Raw genomic sequence first — 17,856 nt, 5'->3', positions numbered from 1 at the left:
GGCCTACACCAGAGCCACAGCAACGCGGGATCCGAGCCGCGTCTGCAACCTACACCACAGCTCACGGCAACGCCGGATCGTTAACCCACTGAGCAAGGGCAGGGACCGAACCCGCAACCTCATGGTTCCTAGTCGGATTCATTAACCACTGCGCCACGACGGGAACTCCGATTCTGGTAGAGTTTAAATCAGCAGTCCCAGAAAGAAGAAAGCACATGCTGAAATTTATTTTAAAAGGGAAGTCCCCCCCCCTTTTTTTTATTAAACTTGTACATTTTACTTTCTTCCTTTCAGAATCCTAATTTTAAAAAAAAAACCTTATGTTTCCACTTATTTAAAAAAAAAACACCCAAAACAAAGGAAACTGCGAAGATATCACTTTGGTGATGGGAGAGGAGGTAATTGGATTCAACATAAGCAAAGAAAACTCTACATCGCAAAGGAATAAATTGAAGAGGAACCAACTCCAGTCTAGGGTCAGACCATCTGCAATGTGCCCAGCTCTTTTCTAAGAGGATTTCCAGGGAGCAGCCTTCTTACCTTCTGGAGTGACAATCAGACCCGACACCCTAATGATCACACAGATACAAATCAATCACTCTATTTGAAAAGGCGCACACACGTTTGCCACACATCTTCCCTCCCTTCCCAGATTCTTTCCAGCAACAGAAGGTGGGGGCGGGCAGCCCCTTGGTGATGTGGCATTCACAGCACGTAAGTGTTCTTCACCAGGTGCTCTTTGTCGTCCGCAGTGCTCCAGACGGTGTGGAGGGCGCGCTCCTGGTTTCTTCTGGCCACCCTGATCAGGCAGACCATGGAGGCGCCCAGCAAGAGGACCAGGACCATCACGAACAGCCCTGCCAGGACCACCACTGTGGGTGAGAGAGAGGCCTCAGAACCAGCAGGACAAGGCAGGCCACAGCAGTGTCCACGTGGGCACAGGAGGACCAGCAGCCCCCGGGCCAGACGCTCCCCCACCCTAACCTGGGAGGGTCTGGAGAACTGACACCACCGGACAGGAAATTATCACGGACAGTCCCGGTAGGGACTCTTGAGAAAGATGTTCCTGAAAAAAGGAGGGGCTGAGCTATGTGCAGACAGAGTGGCTATTTGTGTTCCTTTTTTTTTTTTTTGGTCGTTTTAGGTCCATACCTGTGGCATATGGAAGTTCCCAGGCTAGGGGTTGAACCGGAGCTGCCGGCCTACAGCACAATGACAGCAATGCCAGATCCAAGCCGCGTCTGTGACTTACACCACAGCTCATGGCAATGCCGGATCCTTAACCCAATGAGCAAGGCCAGGGATCGAACTCACGTCCTCATGGATACTAGTTGGGTTCGTTACTGCTGAGCCACAATGGGAACTCCCCAAAAACCTTCAACTCTGTATTTCCCTTCCACCTCTCAAGGGCAACTCTTATAGGAATCCCAAGCCAAGAGGTGGACGCCAAGATATAAAAGCACACCCCTCTGGTCTGTGCGTCAACACCCTTCCCAACCCCAACCAGCCAGAGAAAGATGTGGCCCTGCAGGGGGCTGGGGTGGCTGCCTGTGGAATGAGGGAAGGGCAGAAGCAAGGGTGTGTTTGGAGCAGGGTCGGGAGGGGACCCTTGTTCTCTTAATTGCCCCACTGGTCAGTTAAGATGCTTTTTCTCCAGGTGGGGCTACACCTAAGAATGTGATCTCCTGGGTCAGCTACCCAGCTCCCTCCTTGGCTGCAGAATGGGACAGGGTCGATTCCTTCTCCACCTCCAACCCTCCAGACCCTCATGCCTGGCCAACCAGGTTGGAGCTTCATTCCTCTTCTAAAGCAGAGCAGACACATGGGACAGGCCTGGGCTCCTTAACAAGGACCCAAGTGGAAAGAGGCCAAACCCGTGTGGCAGGTCTTTGTACAAACACTCCCATCCATGACTCAGCATCCGAAACAAAAGAGGAGGCTTGGCCTCCTTGTCAGACCAGACTGCATGGGGACAGCAGCACTGACTGAGGCCACACTCTGCCCACACACGGCAAGGGCTTTTCGTCTTGCCACAGTCAACTCTGTACACCCCACGACAGCAAAGTTCCCCCCAACCGGAGTCAGTCTCAGACCTACCGATACAGCAGACCCCCATACAACTGAAAACAGTAGGCTGTGTCCTCTGGTCGCCCCCAGACTGCCTGGGCAGAGGTGGCCTCACTCCTAAGCCTGTTTATGTCCACTGTTCGGGGGGACAAACATCCAGCACATGTTCCAAGCTGCCTGGCCCTTCTCAAGATCTTTACAGTGAAGGACGATGTGTCCGAGACAACACGAGCCTGCAAAGCAGCTGAGCTTGGTCAGGGCAGGTGGAGGGGCCCGAGGCCACTTACCTTTAGTGCCGCGGGGCAGGGCAGGATACAACTGCTTGCCTGGAAGAGAACACACAACCTTGAGGTCCGCTCTCAGCTCTCCTCCCCCCGGAGCTGCAGCCACCTGAGAATCTCCCTCCCCCTCAGCCTCCATGGGGGGCTCTTTCTGAGCGACTTCTTCCAGCTCTTCTGAGGGCGTTGGGACCTTGCCACCTCAGAAGGGGCCTAGGATATACCCGTCCAAGAACTGGGGCCAAGCCTCTCCCTGTCCCTGGGGAGCTAGAGCAAGGGGAGACTTGAGAGGACAGTGTTTCCAAGGCCTTCATTTCAGGGCTGAGGAAATGGACCGGTGTCCTCCTGGGGGGACCCATCAACTTGGGAGGCCCACCTTGTTTCTCAGATTGAGGAGTCGGGAGACTCACCGAAGCAGCGCTGCATACACTCCTCCTTGGAGTGGTAGCTGTTTTTATTGCCCCGGCATCCTCCGTAGATGAACTTATCACAAGAGTTCTTCTCGGCATTAAAGTACCAGCGGGGGAAGGCTGCGCGGCAAGGCCCTGTGACAGCCTTGGCAGTGCAGTATTCTGGGAGCGAGACAGTCCAAGGGGTACAAGTTAGCAGGGCCCAGGAGAGGGGACCCGAGCTAGAATGCTCCCAAGCAGTCACACAGCCGCCAGCCAATGGGGAAAACATCCCTCTACTAAAGAAACTTGATTACAGGGGAGTTCCCGTCGAGGGTTAACAAACCCGACTAGTATCCATGAGGAAGAAGGTTTGATCCCTGGCCTCACTCACTGGGTTAAGGATCCGGCATTGCCGTGAGCTGTGGTGTAGGTCACAGATGTGGTTTGGATCCCACGTTGCCGTGGCTGTGGTGTAGGTCAGCAGTTAGAGCTCCAATTCAACCCCTAGCCTGGAAACCTCCATGTGCCGTGGGTGTGGCCCTAAAAAGAGAAATAAATATACACACACACATATATATATACCTTCATAGTTGATAATATCATCGGTGAGGTCATCAGAATCCTGCCTTCTGGGAACTGCAACACAAAACATCCATGTCAGGGAGGGTGGGATGGACCCTGGACACATGGCCCAGCTGGGCTGAGTCTACAAGGGCCCACTGAGGGAATGTGGACACTCTGGCACCCGGAACGAAGGGAGTGGAGCCCCGTCTGTGGGCAGCTTTGCTCCATCCACTCCCAGTCCGAATGGACTCCCCAGCACATATGGAATGACCAGGGATGGGGAGGCTGCCTGTCACCGCAGGGGTTCCTATGGAAACTAACCCCAGCCGCCATTTCTGGGGTAATGAGGAAGACCAGAGGTATCCACACTCTGACTGAGGGGGTAGGTCCTTTATTCTCTTGGCGAAATTTTCTTCTGAAACAGGACAGAAGTCAGAATTAGGATGCCAGTGCCCCACAGCTCCTTGCAGAGGCCAGATCGGAAATAAACAAGGAACCCAGACAAAGCAATGGCTAGGACAGTTACAGGATTCCCGGCCTAGCAAAACTGGAAAGTGACTCTGACCTAACTCTCGGCATTCTGCAAGTCAGTCGACCGCTGAACTAATAAATGCTCACCTTCCTGTGGACACTGATGTCAGAACCAAAGGACCAGAGCCAAAACTGCAACCACTGTGTGGCCACTGGCTGCCTGGGGAACATTTTCAAACAGGGTGGGGATGGATTCCCTCCCTCCACAGCAGGTCTCTCCCAGCAGAACCCAAGGCCTGGGGACTGGCCTTTGGGAAAGTGGGGTTGGACTTGCTAGTGCATCTGGACCACTCACCCCAGGCTCCCGATGCAGAGTCCTTTAAGCATAAAGGAGGAATGGGGCAGCTGCTGCCAGCACTACAAAGCAAGCTAACACAAAGCTCGAGATCAAGGACTGCAGTGGGCATGGAGGCAGGGGTGTCAGAGAACAGAGGACTCAAGACAGAGAGAGAGACACAAGGATGACAGGCAGCAAAGGAGACAGAACAGGCAAGGAGGGGTGACAGGGCAGTGAAGACAGGGCAGCAGGCAGAGGCCAGGGGACTTGAGGCCAGCCCAAAGAGGAAGAAGGAGCCGTATGTGGCAGCAGCCACAATCCCCAAACCCCCAGGAGGAAGCGGAGGCCAGCCAGGAAATGCTGTTGAATGCCTCTACCCTCTTGTCCACTGGACATGAACTCCCCAGCATAAGGATGCTGGCAAGGAGCCAGAAGCGGGCAGCCCAGAGCCCCAGTTCACCAATTCTGAGCAAGCAGAACCAGGAGGTGGAGCAACTTGCAATTGACAAATGTCCTTTCAGTTAGTTACCCATCTGGACAGCCCACATTCCATTCCAGATCTTTTAAGAACCTACCACTTGGAACAGAGGAATCTGCTCCATTCCTGCTGGTGGCCAGATCATTGATGGTACTCTCTACAAGGGGACAAAAAACAGTACGGTGAGAAAGTGCACCCCCAGGACTGCCTGGTCAAACAAAATAAGCTGCGTCCCTGAGCAGGCTTGGTTCCGTGTGCCTCTCACAGCAATTCCCATTTCTCCTTTATGTGGGCCCTTCAGTGTACATGCTGGACCACAAGCCTGCCAGAACTTCAAAAATAAGGAACCAAGACTGCCCTTGCGGGTTGAACTTTAAGATCAACCAGGTGGGAATCAGAGCAAAGACGTCTGAAGTGGTTTTATAAAAAGACACGAATGGCTCCCAGCACCAAATAACCTGTGGAACTGTATTAACTCACCTCATGAATAAAGACGTGAAGGGGATGCAGGGCAGTGTGAATAGACAATGCCACTAAAACAGTGCACTTAAAAAATGGTTAAAAAGGGGAGTTCCCACAGTAGCACGGGGGTTAATGATCTGGCTTGTCTCTGTGGAGGTGCCAGTTCGATTACCAGCCTGGTACAGTGGGTTAAGGATCCAGAATTGCTACAGCTGTGGTACAGGTCACAGCTGTGGCTCGGATTCCATCCCTGGCCCAGGAACTTCCATATGTCACAGGTGTGGCTGAAAAATAAAATAAATAAATATATAAACGTAAATAAATAAATAATAAACATGGTCGCTGAGTTCCCGTTGGGGCACAGCGACAACAAACCTGACTAGTATCCATGAAGATGAGAGTCTGATCCCTGGTCTGACTCAGTGGGTTGGGGATCCAGAGTTTCCCTGAGCTGTGGTGTAGGTCGCAGACACATCTTAAATCCCATGTGGCTGTGGCTGTGGCATAGGCTGACAGCTGTAGCTCTGATTCAACCCCTAGCCTGGGAACTTCCATATGCTGCATGTGTGGCCCTAAAAAGACTAAATAGGAATTCCCATTGTGAATCAAAATTTGATTTGTTTTGAATCAATACTGTCAAAATGACTATACCACCCAAGGCAATCTACAGATTCAGTGTAATTCCTATCAAATTACCAAGGACATTTTTCAGAGAACTAGAAGAAAATATTTTAAAGTTTGTTTGGAAGCACAAAAGATCCAGGATAGCCAAAGCCATCCTGAGAAAGAAAAGTGGAGCTGGAGGAATCAGGCTCCCTGACTTCAGACTATGCTACAAAGCAGCAGTCATCAAAACCATATGGTACTGGCACAAAGACCAGTGGAACAGGATAGAAAACCCAGAATTAAACCCACGCACCTACATACAACTAATCTATGACAAAGCAGGCAAGAATATACAGTGGAGAAAAGACAGTCCGTTTAATAAGTGGTGCTGGGAAAACTGGACAGCTGCATCTAAAAGAATGAAATTAGAACACTTCCTAACATCATACACAAAAATAAAATGGATTAAAGACCTAAATATAAGACCGGATACTATAAAACACTTAGAGGAAAACATAGGCCAAATACTCTCTGACATAAGCCATGGCAATATCTTCTCACATCCACCTCCCTAGAGTAATGACAATAAAAACAAAAATAAACAAATGGGACTGAATTGAACCTAAAAATTCCTGCACAGCAAAGGAAACCCTAAACAAAACAAAAAGACAACCCACAGAATGGGAGAAATTTGCAAATGAAGTGACTGACAAGGGATTAATCTCCCAAATTTATAAACACCTTCTGCAGCTCCATACCAAAAAAACAAGCCCATCCAAAAATGGGCAGAAGATCTAAATAGACAATTCTCCAAAGAAGACATACAGATGGTCAAAAAACACATGAAAAGATGTTCAACATCACTAATTATTAAAGAAAAGCAAGTCAAAACCACGATGAGGTACACCTACACCAGCCAGAATGGCCATCATCAAAAAGTCTACAAACAATAAGTGCTGGAGAGGGTGTGGAGAAAAGGGAACCCTAGTACACTGTTGGTGGGAATGTCAATTGGTGCAACTGCTGGGGAAAACAATATGGAGATTCCTCAGAAAACTAAAAATAGAATTACCATTTGATCCAGCAATCCAACTCTTGGGCATCTATCCAGAGAAAACCATGACCCGAAAAGACACTTGTACTCCAAGGTTCATTGCAGCAGTCTATACAATAGCCAAGACATGGAAACAACTCAAATGTCCATCGACAGAGGAGTGGATAGAGAAGATGTGTTACATACACACAATGGAATATTACTCAGCCATTAAAAGGAAAGAAATAACGGCATTTGCAGCAACATGGATGGACCTAGAAATTATCATGCCTAAGTGAGGTCAGTCAGACAATGAGACACCAACATCATATGCTATCACTTACATGTGGAATCTAAAAAAAGGACACAAGGAACTTCTTTGCAGAATAGATTCTGACTCAGACTTTGAAAAACTTACGGTTTCCAAATGAGATAGGCTGGGGGTGGGGGGGATGCGCTGGGGGTTTGTGATGGAAATGCTATAAAATTGGGTTGGGATGATTGTTGTACAACTATAAATGTAATAAAATTCATTGAGTAATTAAAAAAAAAAGTCCATGCAAAGAAAAAAATAATGTAGGCTGGCAGCTGTAGTAGCTCCAATTAGACCCTTCGCCTGGGGAAGTCCATATGCCACGGGTGTGGCCCTAAAGAGAAAAAAAAAAAAAAAAAGAGGACTAAATAAACAAAATAAAAATGGTTAAAATGGTAAACTTTATGTATATTTTATTTCACACACACACCACAAAGCTAAGAGGATGGGGTGGAGAGACTAGCTAGTTAAGGGAGTATAAAAATGGGAGCACTGGCAGGATCCAGGACCCGCTGTGGAAAGGCGTGGGGTTGGCCTAACCTGCTGTCATTCAGTATTCCCATCACAGACCAGCTCCCCTAGCTCTGCCTCTCTCCGCATCAAAAGATCTTCAGGGAATTTGGCTGCAAGTTTTGCTCACACAGACTAAAGGTGGAGACACAGGACGCAAGTGTTTGGTCCCTTCGGTGGTTCTCATACAATTAATTAATTAATAACGAATAAACTGGCATTCTCATTATTGTTTGACTCCCCGCAGTGAATATGCTGGCAAAAACTCCAGGGACTAGCTGCCCGGGCAGCTCCCGTTCTCCTCACGGACCCATGAGACAGCCTCAGGAGCTGTGCAGAGCAGCCATGCTCGGGTGCTAGCAAATGAGCTTTCTGGGACCTCAAGGACACAGCCAGACTCTGGCTGACCTCTAGGGAGACACTGTCTGCCTTTTCCCAGCAAAACACAACACCCTGTGGCCCCCTGCAGAGACATCTTAGCACCCACTGTCCACTGCTTGTGTTCTTTGTACATTTGCTACTGTCACCTCGTAATTGGGAAAGGACGGAAAAGGTGGCAAAAAAAGATTTCCCCTAATTCCTACCCCGACCCTGGATCATAGCTGCAAACAGAAAACTGCAAACAGTAAATAGTATTTTTCTCAGTCACCATCCAGGAAGGTTGCCAGTTGCCACCCATGTGTATGATCCTAAAACAATACCAGCCACCTCAGCTCTCCCAACACTTGCTGATCGTCTTCATGGGCACCGGGCACACAAAGATCAACAAAACACTCCTCAAGGCGCTCGGCCACTGCCAAGCTTGTGTGCCCGGGCATTATACGTTAAACCTCAGGTCATAAAGCCAAGGCCACTGTTGTTTTTCTCTCTTTGCACATTTTAATAAGCTTGTCTGACTTCTGAATGCAAAGCTCAAAGACAAGAGAGGTTACAGGCAGTTTTCGAGGAGACATAAAAACCTGACTAGGATGCAAGGCCTGTCTCTGGGCACAGGCTCGCAGGCTGCTGCTGGTGGCGGTGAGCACTGAGGGCACAGCACATCCTGACAGAATCATCACAATCCAGAGTCTTAACATCGGCGCCAAGACATTGAGAATGGATGCAAAAAATCCCGTTACAACGTTAAGGAAACAGCCAATGCAAATCTTCAACAGGAGGAGTTCCCGTTGTGGCACAGTGGAAACGAATCCGACTAGGAACCATGAGGTTGCGGGTCCGATCCTTGGCCTCACTCAGTGGGTTAAGGATCCGGCGTTGCCGTGAGCTGTGGCGTAGGTCGCAGACGAGGTTCGGATCTGGTGTTGCTGTGGCTGTGGTATAGGCCAGCAGCTGCAGCTCCAATTAGACCCCTAGCCTGGGAACCTCCATATGCTGTGGGTGCGGCCCTAAAAAGACAAAAAAAAGAAAGAAAAAAAAGAAAATCTTCAACAGACCGTTTGGCTGGCCACATCCTCGGGGCTCTGGACCACTTGGGAGGGATCAGGCCTCAGAGGGCCAGTGTCTCACTGCCAGCAGGTCTCGAGGAGTTCCTTGAGGCTCTGCTCAGAGCCAGCACATGCGGTTGTGGCATTTTGGGTTTTTATTTAAACTGGGGAAGCTCTCAGGGTCAACATTATCTTGATTCTACAGAATTTCTCTCTCACTGGTAAAGGCTGGGAGAAGGACGGACTCCAGGAAGTATGTTCCGGTTTTAGCTTGATTCATAACTTGGCTGTCAGGGAAAGTTCCCCAAGTCATTTGTCCCAGAGAGCAAGGAGGGTGGCCCATCTGAAGGGACCAGGAGGACTCTGCTCATGTCAGGTCTGGCGTGGGACCTGCACTCGGTAGTGGCAGAGAGAAAGTTGGGGAGAAGACACAGTCATGTCCCTGTCCCCTGGCTCCAGTCGGCGGCCTACTCTCTCCTTTCTGGCAAGAGGAGAGAAGGTACCACTGTGAAACCACTGTGTGGACGACCTTCGCACTGTGCCTGTTTCTTCTGCTTTTAAAAACATCTCCCGGAGTTCCCGTCGTGGCGCAGTGGTTAACAAATCCGACTAGGAACCATGAGGTTGCGGGTTCGGTCCCTGCCCTTGCTCAGTGGGTTAACGATCCGGCGTTGCCATGAGCTGTGGTGTAGGTTGCAGATGCGGCTCGGATCCCGCGTTGCTGTGGCTCTGGTGTAGGCCGGTGGCCACAGCTCCGATTGGACCCCTAGCCTGGGAACCTCCATATGCTGCAGGAGCGGCCCAAGAAATAGCAAAAAAAAAAAAAAAAAAACCCAAACATCTCCCAGTTTCACCCATGAAGAAGTAGTAATGAGCAAAAGGCATCTACATCCCAATTAATAAAGTGTCTCTAGATAATAAAACTTCCCCAACCAGCACTGTCTTACCTGTGACACCAGCACACTTTGCAAGACATTCCTCCTTAGTCATGTAATTATTGTCATTCCCTTCACAGCCTCCATACACAAACTGCTGACAGGATCCACCAGTGACATTGTACCACCACCTAGGGATGGACGCTCGGCATCTTCCCACCACCTTTGGAACTTGGCAAAAATCTAAAGCACAGCAAAACAGAGAGCCATTAGCTTGGAAAGGCAATTCTGGCAACAGAGAACACGCACAGACCTGTAGGAGGAGGCCCACCGTTCTCCAGAGCCCGAAGAGGAGAACGAGAGGCTTAAGTTCCTGAACAGTTCCTCTGTGAGCTGTTTCTTTCTTTCTTTCCTTTCGCTGTTTTTTAGGGCCACACTTGCGGCATATGGAAGTTCCCAGGCTAGGAGTTGAATCGGAGCTGCAATTGCCAGCCTACACCACAGCCACAGCAATGCCAGATCCGAGCCGTGTCTGCAGCCTACACCCCAGCTTAACACTGCATCCTTAACCCACTGAGTGAGGCCAGAGATCGAACCTGCATCCTCATGGATACTAGCAGGGTTTGCTACTGCTGAGCCACGACAGGAACTCCTATGAGCTGTTTCTAAAGTGTCACCATCAGGCCTACTTGCTGATTCCTTTCTTGTATAGGAAAGAAATGCATCATCTAACAACAAAGATACTGGCCCACACAACTAAACTGCATTTCAGTTGCATGTCGTCGATTTTGTCCTCTCCCCCCATCATCAAAGACACACGCACAGAGTATAGAAATAGGACTTTCAAAGGCAAAAAAACAGACTAAGGCAAAAAAAAAAAAAAAAAGACTGCAGGATCCTTCTGGATATGTGTCTGTCTCACTGGGCCAAAGGGAGCCTGGCACAGGTCAGAGCTGGCGATGCAAGATCAGGAAGGAAGTGCATGGCCTGGCGCTCTTAGCCCTCCCACCCCTCAAAACCCCTTTCCCAATTCTCTCTGTCCACTTCATACTCAAATCACAAGAGCCTCAGAAAGAAGCTCCCTCATGCTAGTTCCCTCCACTGCCAAGCATCCAAAGGCAACTCCAGCCACTCCTCTGCTCCAGCACACCAGGTCCTTCTGAGCACACCAAGATGGGCCTGGGGTTCAAAGTGCCTCAAAACCTGGCCCCACTATGGTACATGGGAAACAGAATAATTATAAAATGCCAGCCATATATACATTTGCCTGCATAAGGCCTAGAAATCTGCTCTGTCTCTTAAAAAGAGACAAGCAAGTGCTGGAGGTATCACTTGCAGGAGAATGAAACTTTCTCCTGGAGGAAGCAGGAGGATTGAAAGCAACTTGAAAAGGGAGTAACCTGACCATGTGATTCAGAGTCTGCTCTGCACCACATGAGCCCCTCCTGGGATCATGAGCCCACATCGCCTCTCCCTACACCCTGGCTTTCCTCTGTCTCTGGCATAAGGGCATTCCAACCTGCTCTGGGCCCCACGAAGGATGCTGGATAAACATCTCAAATAAAAACATCCCAGGGCCCAACACTTGGTTACACGCTGTCATTAACTGCTCCCTGGCTGTTTTCATGTTTGCTAGGTTTACCTCACCAACTAGGGAATGCCTTTTGAAGGCACAGTGGGCAGGATGTGTGTTCCTCTTGTGTCTCTCAGAATACGTCACAGTGATGGGCATGAAACCAAATGTTCCACAAAACATCTATCTATGGACAAAAAAGGTTGTCACTATGCAAAACAAACACCCTAAGGAACTCCCACAAATACCAATAAATTACAGGTAACCAGTACAGCAGAATAAGCATATACTCTGAAGTAAAACATCCTCTGTTCATTTGAAAGCAACCATCACTTCAATCACCAGCTAAAAAGCACCTTATCTGGGGAGTTCCCATCGTGGCACAGTGGAAACGAATCCAATTAGGCACCGTGAGGTTGCCGGTTCAATCCCTGGCCTCGCTCAGTGGGTTAAGGATCCGGCGTTGCTGGGAGCTATGGTGTAGGTTGCAGGTGCGGCTCAGATCTGCTGTGGCTGTGGTGTCGGCCAGCGGCTGCAGCTCCAATTAGACTCCTAGCCTGGGAACCTCCATATGCTGCAGGTGTGGCCCTCAAAAAGATGATAGACAAAAAAAAAAAAAAAAGTTCCTTATCTGGATACTTCATATGAATGGAATGTTATACTACATCCAGAAAAGGCAGTAGAGATAGGAAGGAGCTTAGTGTTTGCCTGGAGCTGGGGGGCGGGGGGTTGAAGGTGGAGAGTGACCACAAATGGGCATAGGGATGGATCTTTTGGGGATGATGGAAATGTCTAAAATTGTATCGTGGGCATAGACGTACAACTCTCTAAATGTACCAAAAGTCACCGAGCTGTACTCTTTTTATGGGGGGAATCGTATGCTTAAAACATGTGATTTTACGGTATGTAAATACTTAAATCAGTTTGGTTTTTTTCGTTTTGTTTTGTTTTGTTTTTAATGGGCCTGGGCACCTTTGGTTTACATAACACATCAACCAGAACCAACTGGATGTTCACCTGGAGCAGGTATCAAAGGTCACAAAACAAACACAATCAACAAGGCCCAGGGAAAACATGGCAGGAGAAGAGGACTCTGGTGTGTGATTCTCCCAGCCCACCTGGCTGTCAAATGCCAGAGGCAGCGCTGCTACCAACAAGACAAGAGGGAGGGGACACCCACAGGATCCACCTATGACCCCAAACTGAAAACATCAAGGCAGGGAGCACACAACTGTTGCCAAGGTGGCAATGGCCTATCCAACGCCCTTCCAAGCTGAGAGCCCTAGGGATCACTGACTGCTTTGTGTCCTTGCTTCCTGAGCAGCTTCAGGCAGAGCCTTTTAACCAAAAAATCCAAGGGAGGAACTGCACACTGTATGGAATGTGAATTATGTCTCAGTTGAAATAAACACCCGAGAGGGGTCTAACAAAGCTCAAGGCAGAAAGGCAACCACAGCATAAAATTTGGGTGCCAGATACACATGCATAGAAGCCCGAGGCTATGTAAAGAGGAAGAGGAGAAAAGCTTATACAGGGATGGATGACAGTTACCTTCATATCAACACTGCCCAGAATCTAGTCCTCGTCTTTGTGGGTTCCGACAGACGCTCTCAGCGCCTCAGCGCTGATGAGGCGCAGGGATGCTGATCCTTGCTAACAAGGTGCACAAGAGGATACTGAGAAAATAACTGACAAGCAGGTTTGAGGTTTACCAGTGTACCACCTCAGAAAGCACTCTGAAATAAAGCAGGTCACTTGGAGGCAGAGTGAGGAAGTCTTCTCAAGGATTCCTGTGAACATCCTCTCTGCTAGCATCCACCAGGCAGAATAGAGGCTCGCAGCAGACAGCTCAGGGTGTGCTTGGACCAAGAGAGCACGGTCTAGGTCTGCCTCTGGAACATTTCTGTTTCTCCTCCTGTAAATACGTTGGTCCCTTCATTATACATCTTGTGGGCCTGGAAGGCCATTCTGTCTCAGACAACTGCTCACTTCTGCTCTCAATGATCACACATGGATCTCACAGTTTACGTTTCAGAAGCAGCCTTATTTTCGGGTTCCTTGGGCGTGGTGAAAACTTTCGGTAAGTTCCTTGGATGGAGGAAACAATTTATGTACAGGGGACAAAATTTAGAAATGTCTATCAAGAGAGAACTTGGTGAGTTCCCATCGTGGCTCAGCAGAAACGAATCAGACTAGTATCCATGAGGATGTGGGTTTGATTTCTGGCCTTGCTCAGTGGGTTAAGGATCCGGCGTTGCTGTGAGCTGTGGTGTAGGTCGCAGATGCGGCTTGGATCTGGCATTGCTGTGGCTGGAGCGAAGGCCGGCGGCTACAGCTCCAATTCAAACCCTAGCCTGGGAATTCCCATATGTTGCGGGTGGGGCCCTAAGATGACAATAAAAAAAGAGAACTTGGACTAAAAACATAGTTTGTCTGGAAAGACTGAATGGTGTCATTCTGGTGAAGCTGAGTGACGGTCTATGGGGGCTCACAAACCTACTTTCTTCACTGCTTTGTGTACATTTGAAAATTCCTATAATAAAAAGAGAGAAAACTAATCTCTTTTTTACACAAATTCGATTAGAGTAGAAGAGTTCTAAGTAGCATATTGGTTGGCCAAAGCTAGTTTCAACTAAGATGAAATTTACCCACACTCTTACTGTGTCAAGACAGAGTCCCTTCTGCACGGAGGCTCCTTGTCAAATGGAGAAAAAGTCCCACTTTGTCATATGCTTTACCAACTAAATTACTTTTAAGCCTCTGTGATATACATTTTACTTCCTAGGCTTATGGAGGTGAACTCATGAAAAAGGATTTTGGTTTTGTTTGCTTGCTTGCTTGTTTCAAAAGACAGAACATTCCTTTAGGAAACACAAGCCACACGTATTCTTCACCACACTTCAAATGATATTAATGCATTTTCTTTTGTTGTTCTCTAAAAAGCTTGTACAAAAAGCCAGAAATACTTCACTATGTAAGATGGCTTTCATGACATTACTTTCCTTAGGACAATTTCAAAAAAGTTAAAGTACTATCCTTTGGCAGACCCAGCTTAAAATCAGAATGAACCAAAATACAGAGCATGACTTATTTCTTGACACCCCAATTCACTGCCTTCCCCAAGCCTGATGCCAGGCACGTTATGTGCAGTATTTCTAACAATCACAATAAAACTGTGAATCACACAATAACATCCCCCTTTACAAACGAGAATAATGGGGCTTCGGGCAGGTTAAGCTAGGAAAGCAGCAGAGCTGGATCTGAATTCACGCTGGTCTGATCTGAGCCCAGGCCCAAACATAATGACCCCTTGGATGGAAAGAAAGAAAAAGCCACTATAGTGACAGGCAGTGGGAAAAACATGAAACTGAAGTTGCCTAAAAGCCAAAACATTCCTCAAAGCTTCATCACAGTGGAGGGCTCACCAAGGCCAGGCCCTCTATGAGGCCTGTTTATGGTCACACTCAATGACAGGGTCACTGACAACACCAGACCGAAAAACAGGCCAAGGCTGAGGGGGACTTGGTTGGACAATTTTCGGGAAGTTATTCCTTGATAAATAACTGTTATTATTAAGAGATAACAAAATTCTAAACTGGTCTTTTCATGATTGGGAAACAATCATGAAAAATACATTTCAAGTCATTTGTGTGCTTATAAATGCTGGCGCAATTAAATACATTCAAAATTCAGAGTAAGAAAAAACGGGACGAAGTTCCTATCATGGCACAGCAGAAACAAATCCAACTAGGAACCATGATGTTGCGGGTTCGATCCCTGGCCTCACTCCGTGGGTTAAGGATCCAGCGTTGCTGTGGCGCCGGCATAGGCCAGCAGCTGTAGCTGATTGGACCCCCAGCCTGGGAACCTCCATATGCCACAGGTGCGGCCCTAAAAAACAAAAGAAAAAAGAAAGGAGGGAAAAACGGGGAAAAGTTGAAGGGCACCAAATTTGGATACGCTCTCGCTTCAGAATATGTAAAAATGGAATTCCTGCCTTTAGGCAACAGTAACATTCTCTTGGAACAGCATCAGAAATGGTTAAAATCACACATTAACTGAGATACGACTAAATTACAAAACCCTCACAGGCATTTTGAACATTAGCTATTACAAAACTGCCAAACAGACTGGTCTTTGTCATAGAAAACAGGTTTCTCTGGTTCTGAAGTCACTAGAGCTTTAACAAAAACAAGAAGCAGTTAGCTGGGATGACCTGCTGCCACCTCCTAACAAGGACGTTACAGAAATATTAAAATGGCATGACACAAATGTATCTACTTCTCAGCTTTATCAAATTTTAACTTTTTAATTTTTGGCTGCCCTGTGGCATATGGTCAGCCATATGGGGATCAAACCTGCATCCTGGTGCTGCAGAGACGGCGCTGATCTATCGTGCTATAGCAGGAACTCCCAAATTCAAAAATTTTAAAGGACCAAAATATGACTGAGCTGAAACCCTTTATATATTCCCTCACTTCAGTTGCATCTATTCTCTCTCCCCTGAATTAACCACCACCTCGAACTTCCTGTTTTCTCTTACTCATGCTTTTATACTCATTCAGAGTAAGTTTACTTTTAAAATAAGCAAAATAGGAGTTCCCATCATGGCGCAGTGGCTAACGAATCCGACTAGGAACCATGAGGTTGCGGGTTCGGTCCCTGCCCTTGCTCAGTGGGTTAACGATCCGCTGTTGCCGTGAGCTGTGGTGTAGGTTGCAGACACGGCTCGGATCCCGCGTTGCTGTGGCTCTGGTGTAGGCCGGTGGCTACAGCTCCGATTCAACCCTTAGCCTGGGAACCTCCATATGCCGCGGGAGCGGCCCAAGAAATATCAACAACAACAACAACAACAACAAAGACAAAAGACAAAAAATAAATAAATAAATAAATAAAAATAAAATAAGCAAAATAATTATCCTAGATTCTAGTCTCTGATGCACTCTTTACTCCCATGGGTGCTATAAACTGAAAAACACCAACTTCCTACCTCACCGTATCCTAGTGAGAAAGCCCTGGATCCAAGTTCCTGCTGTGGCACATTGGGTTAAGAATCCAACTGCAGGAGTTCCCGATGTGGCGCAGCAGAAACAAATCCGACTAGTATCCATGAGGATATGGGTTCGACCCCTGGCATTGCTCAGTGGCTTAAGGATCTGGCATTGTCATGAGCTGTGGTGTAGGTCACAGATGTGGCTCGGATCCCGCGTTGCTGTGGCTGTGGTGTAGGCTGGCAGTTGCAGCTCCAATTCGACCCCTAGCCTGGGAACTTCCATATGCTGTGAGTGTGGCCCTAAAAAGGAAAAAAAGAAAGAAATTGCTCTGAGAGTTGCTTGGCCTCTATGGAGGTTTTTGCCAGCATTGTTTCCACTGGAACATCATCATTTTTTGTCACAACTACTTTCCCCATTTCTGTAGATAAGCTCCTCTGGCTGCATATCCGGTCTCAACATTCCCACAGTTAGCTCATTCTTCTATCACTCCATTTATATTTGATTGGAATTTCACTTTTGGGGTTATCACTTTTTCCTCTCTGTTGCAGTTTCGCCCCCCCCTTTTTTTTGCCAATTCTATCAATTAACTATTTCTTTCTGTAAACTGGCAAACAAACAAGGAGGAAACACAACTACAAGCTTTGCTGTGTGTGACCAATCACCATGCGTATGTTATTTACACAGTGATTTGTGACCAAAGAGCTAACAGCGGAAACTTGTTCTGTACTCACGTACTCAGTTAATATACTGTAGTAACAAATCTGTGCAAGTTAAAAACCATACAAGGCAAGGACTGCCTCTATTTTAGGCTTCATGGGTCACAGAGTCTAACTACTCAACTCTATCACTGTAGCGTGAAAGTAGCCTGAGACACTTCTATAAATGAAGGACCAAGGCTGTCATTCCAATAAAACTTTTATTGCATATGATTTTTTTGGCCATGCCCACAGCATGGGGAAGTTCCGGGGCCAGGGATCAAACCTGCACCATAGTAATGACCTGAGCCACAGCAATGATAATGCCAGATCCTTAACCTACTGAGCCACCAGGATACTCCAGGACTCAACGTTCCTTAGGACAATGCTGACCACACATTCCTCAAGTTTATCCTTTGCCAAAAACACCACAGCACACCCTTCCATCACTAAAAACTGAAAACTACTGTTTTTCATTAAAGCCATTTAGAGTTCTAAGGATAACAACCAAAGGGAAATGATTTGCTACAATAATCCTCTTGAACTAATCCTCAGACATCTGAAAATACTACTTTACACACACACACACACAAACAGGAGAGCAGAATTCACTCCTCAGTATCAAAAAGCAAACAATGAGAATTCCCTGGTACTAAACCGAATGCACAAAACTCCCTAATATCTTAAGCAGTACTAAGCAGCAAGTGTTTGGTGAAGAGCTAATATATGTAAGTGGAGTAATCATGTAATTTATTTTCCAAATCAAGACACTTTATAGAGTGAA

The 17,856-nt window shown here is 47.6% G+C and overlaps 1 protein-coding gene across 1 annotated transcript in view; it reads right to left on the bottom strand.

Moving 5' to 3' along the window:
- Positions 1–585: 585 nt before the first annotated feature.
- SPINT2 (serine peptidase inhibitor, Kunitz type 2) overlaps positions 586–17,856 on the bottom strand; it is a 29,223-nt gene continuing 11,952 nt past the window's right edge. Inside the window, exons 2-7 of the mRNA XM_047789848.1 lie at positions 9,883–10,053; positions 4,685–4,744; positions 3,320–3,373; positions 2,756–2,917; positions 2,355–2,393; positions 586–872 (exon numbers count right to left, since the gene is read on the bottom strand). Of these exons, the coding sequence (XP_047645804.1) occupies positions 706–872; positions 2,355–2,393; positions 2,756–2,917; positions 3,320–3,373; positions 4,685–4,744; positions 9,883–10,053 (653 nt within the window). The 3' untranslated portion in view covers positions 586–705. The remainder of the gene's footprint in view (positions 873–2,354; positions 2,394–2,755; positions 2,918–3,319; positions 3,374–4,684; positions 4,745–9,882; positions 10,054–17,856) is intronic.

Source organism: Phacochoerus africanus, chromosome 8, assembly GCF_016906955.1.
Source record: "Phacochoerus africanus isolate WHEZ1 chromosome 8, ROS_Pafr_v1, whole genome shotgun sequence".
Taxonomy (NCBI): Eukaryota; Metazoa; Chordata; class Mammalia; order Artiodactyla; family Suidae; genus Phacochoerus; species Phacochoerus africanus.
Note: the sequence above shows the minus strand (reverse complement) of the source record. Positions and strands in the feature narration are given on the sequence as shown.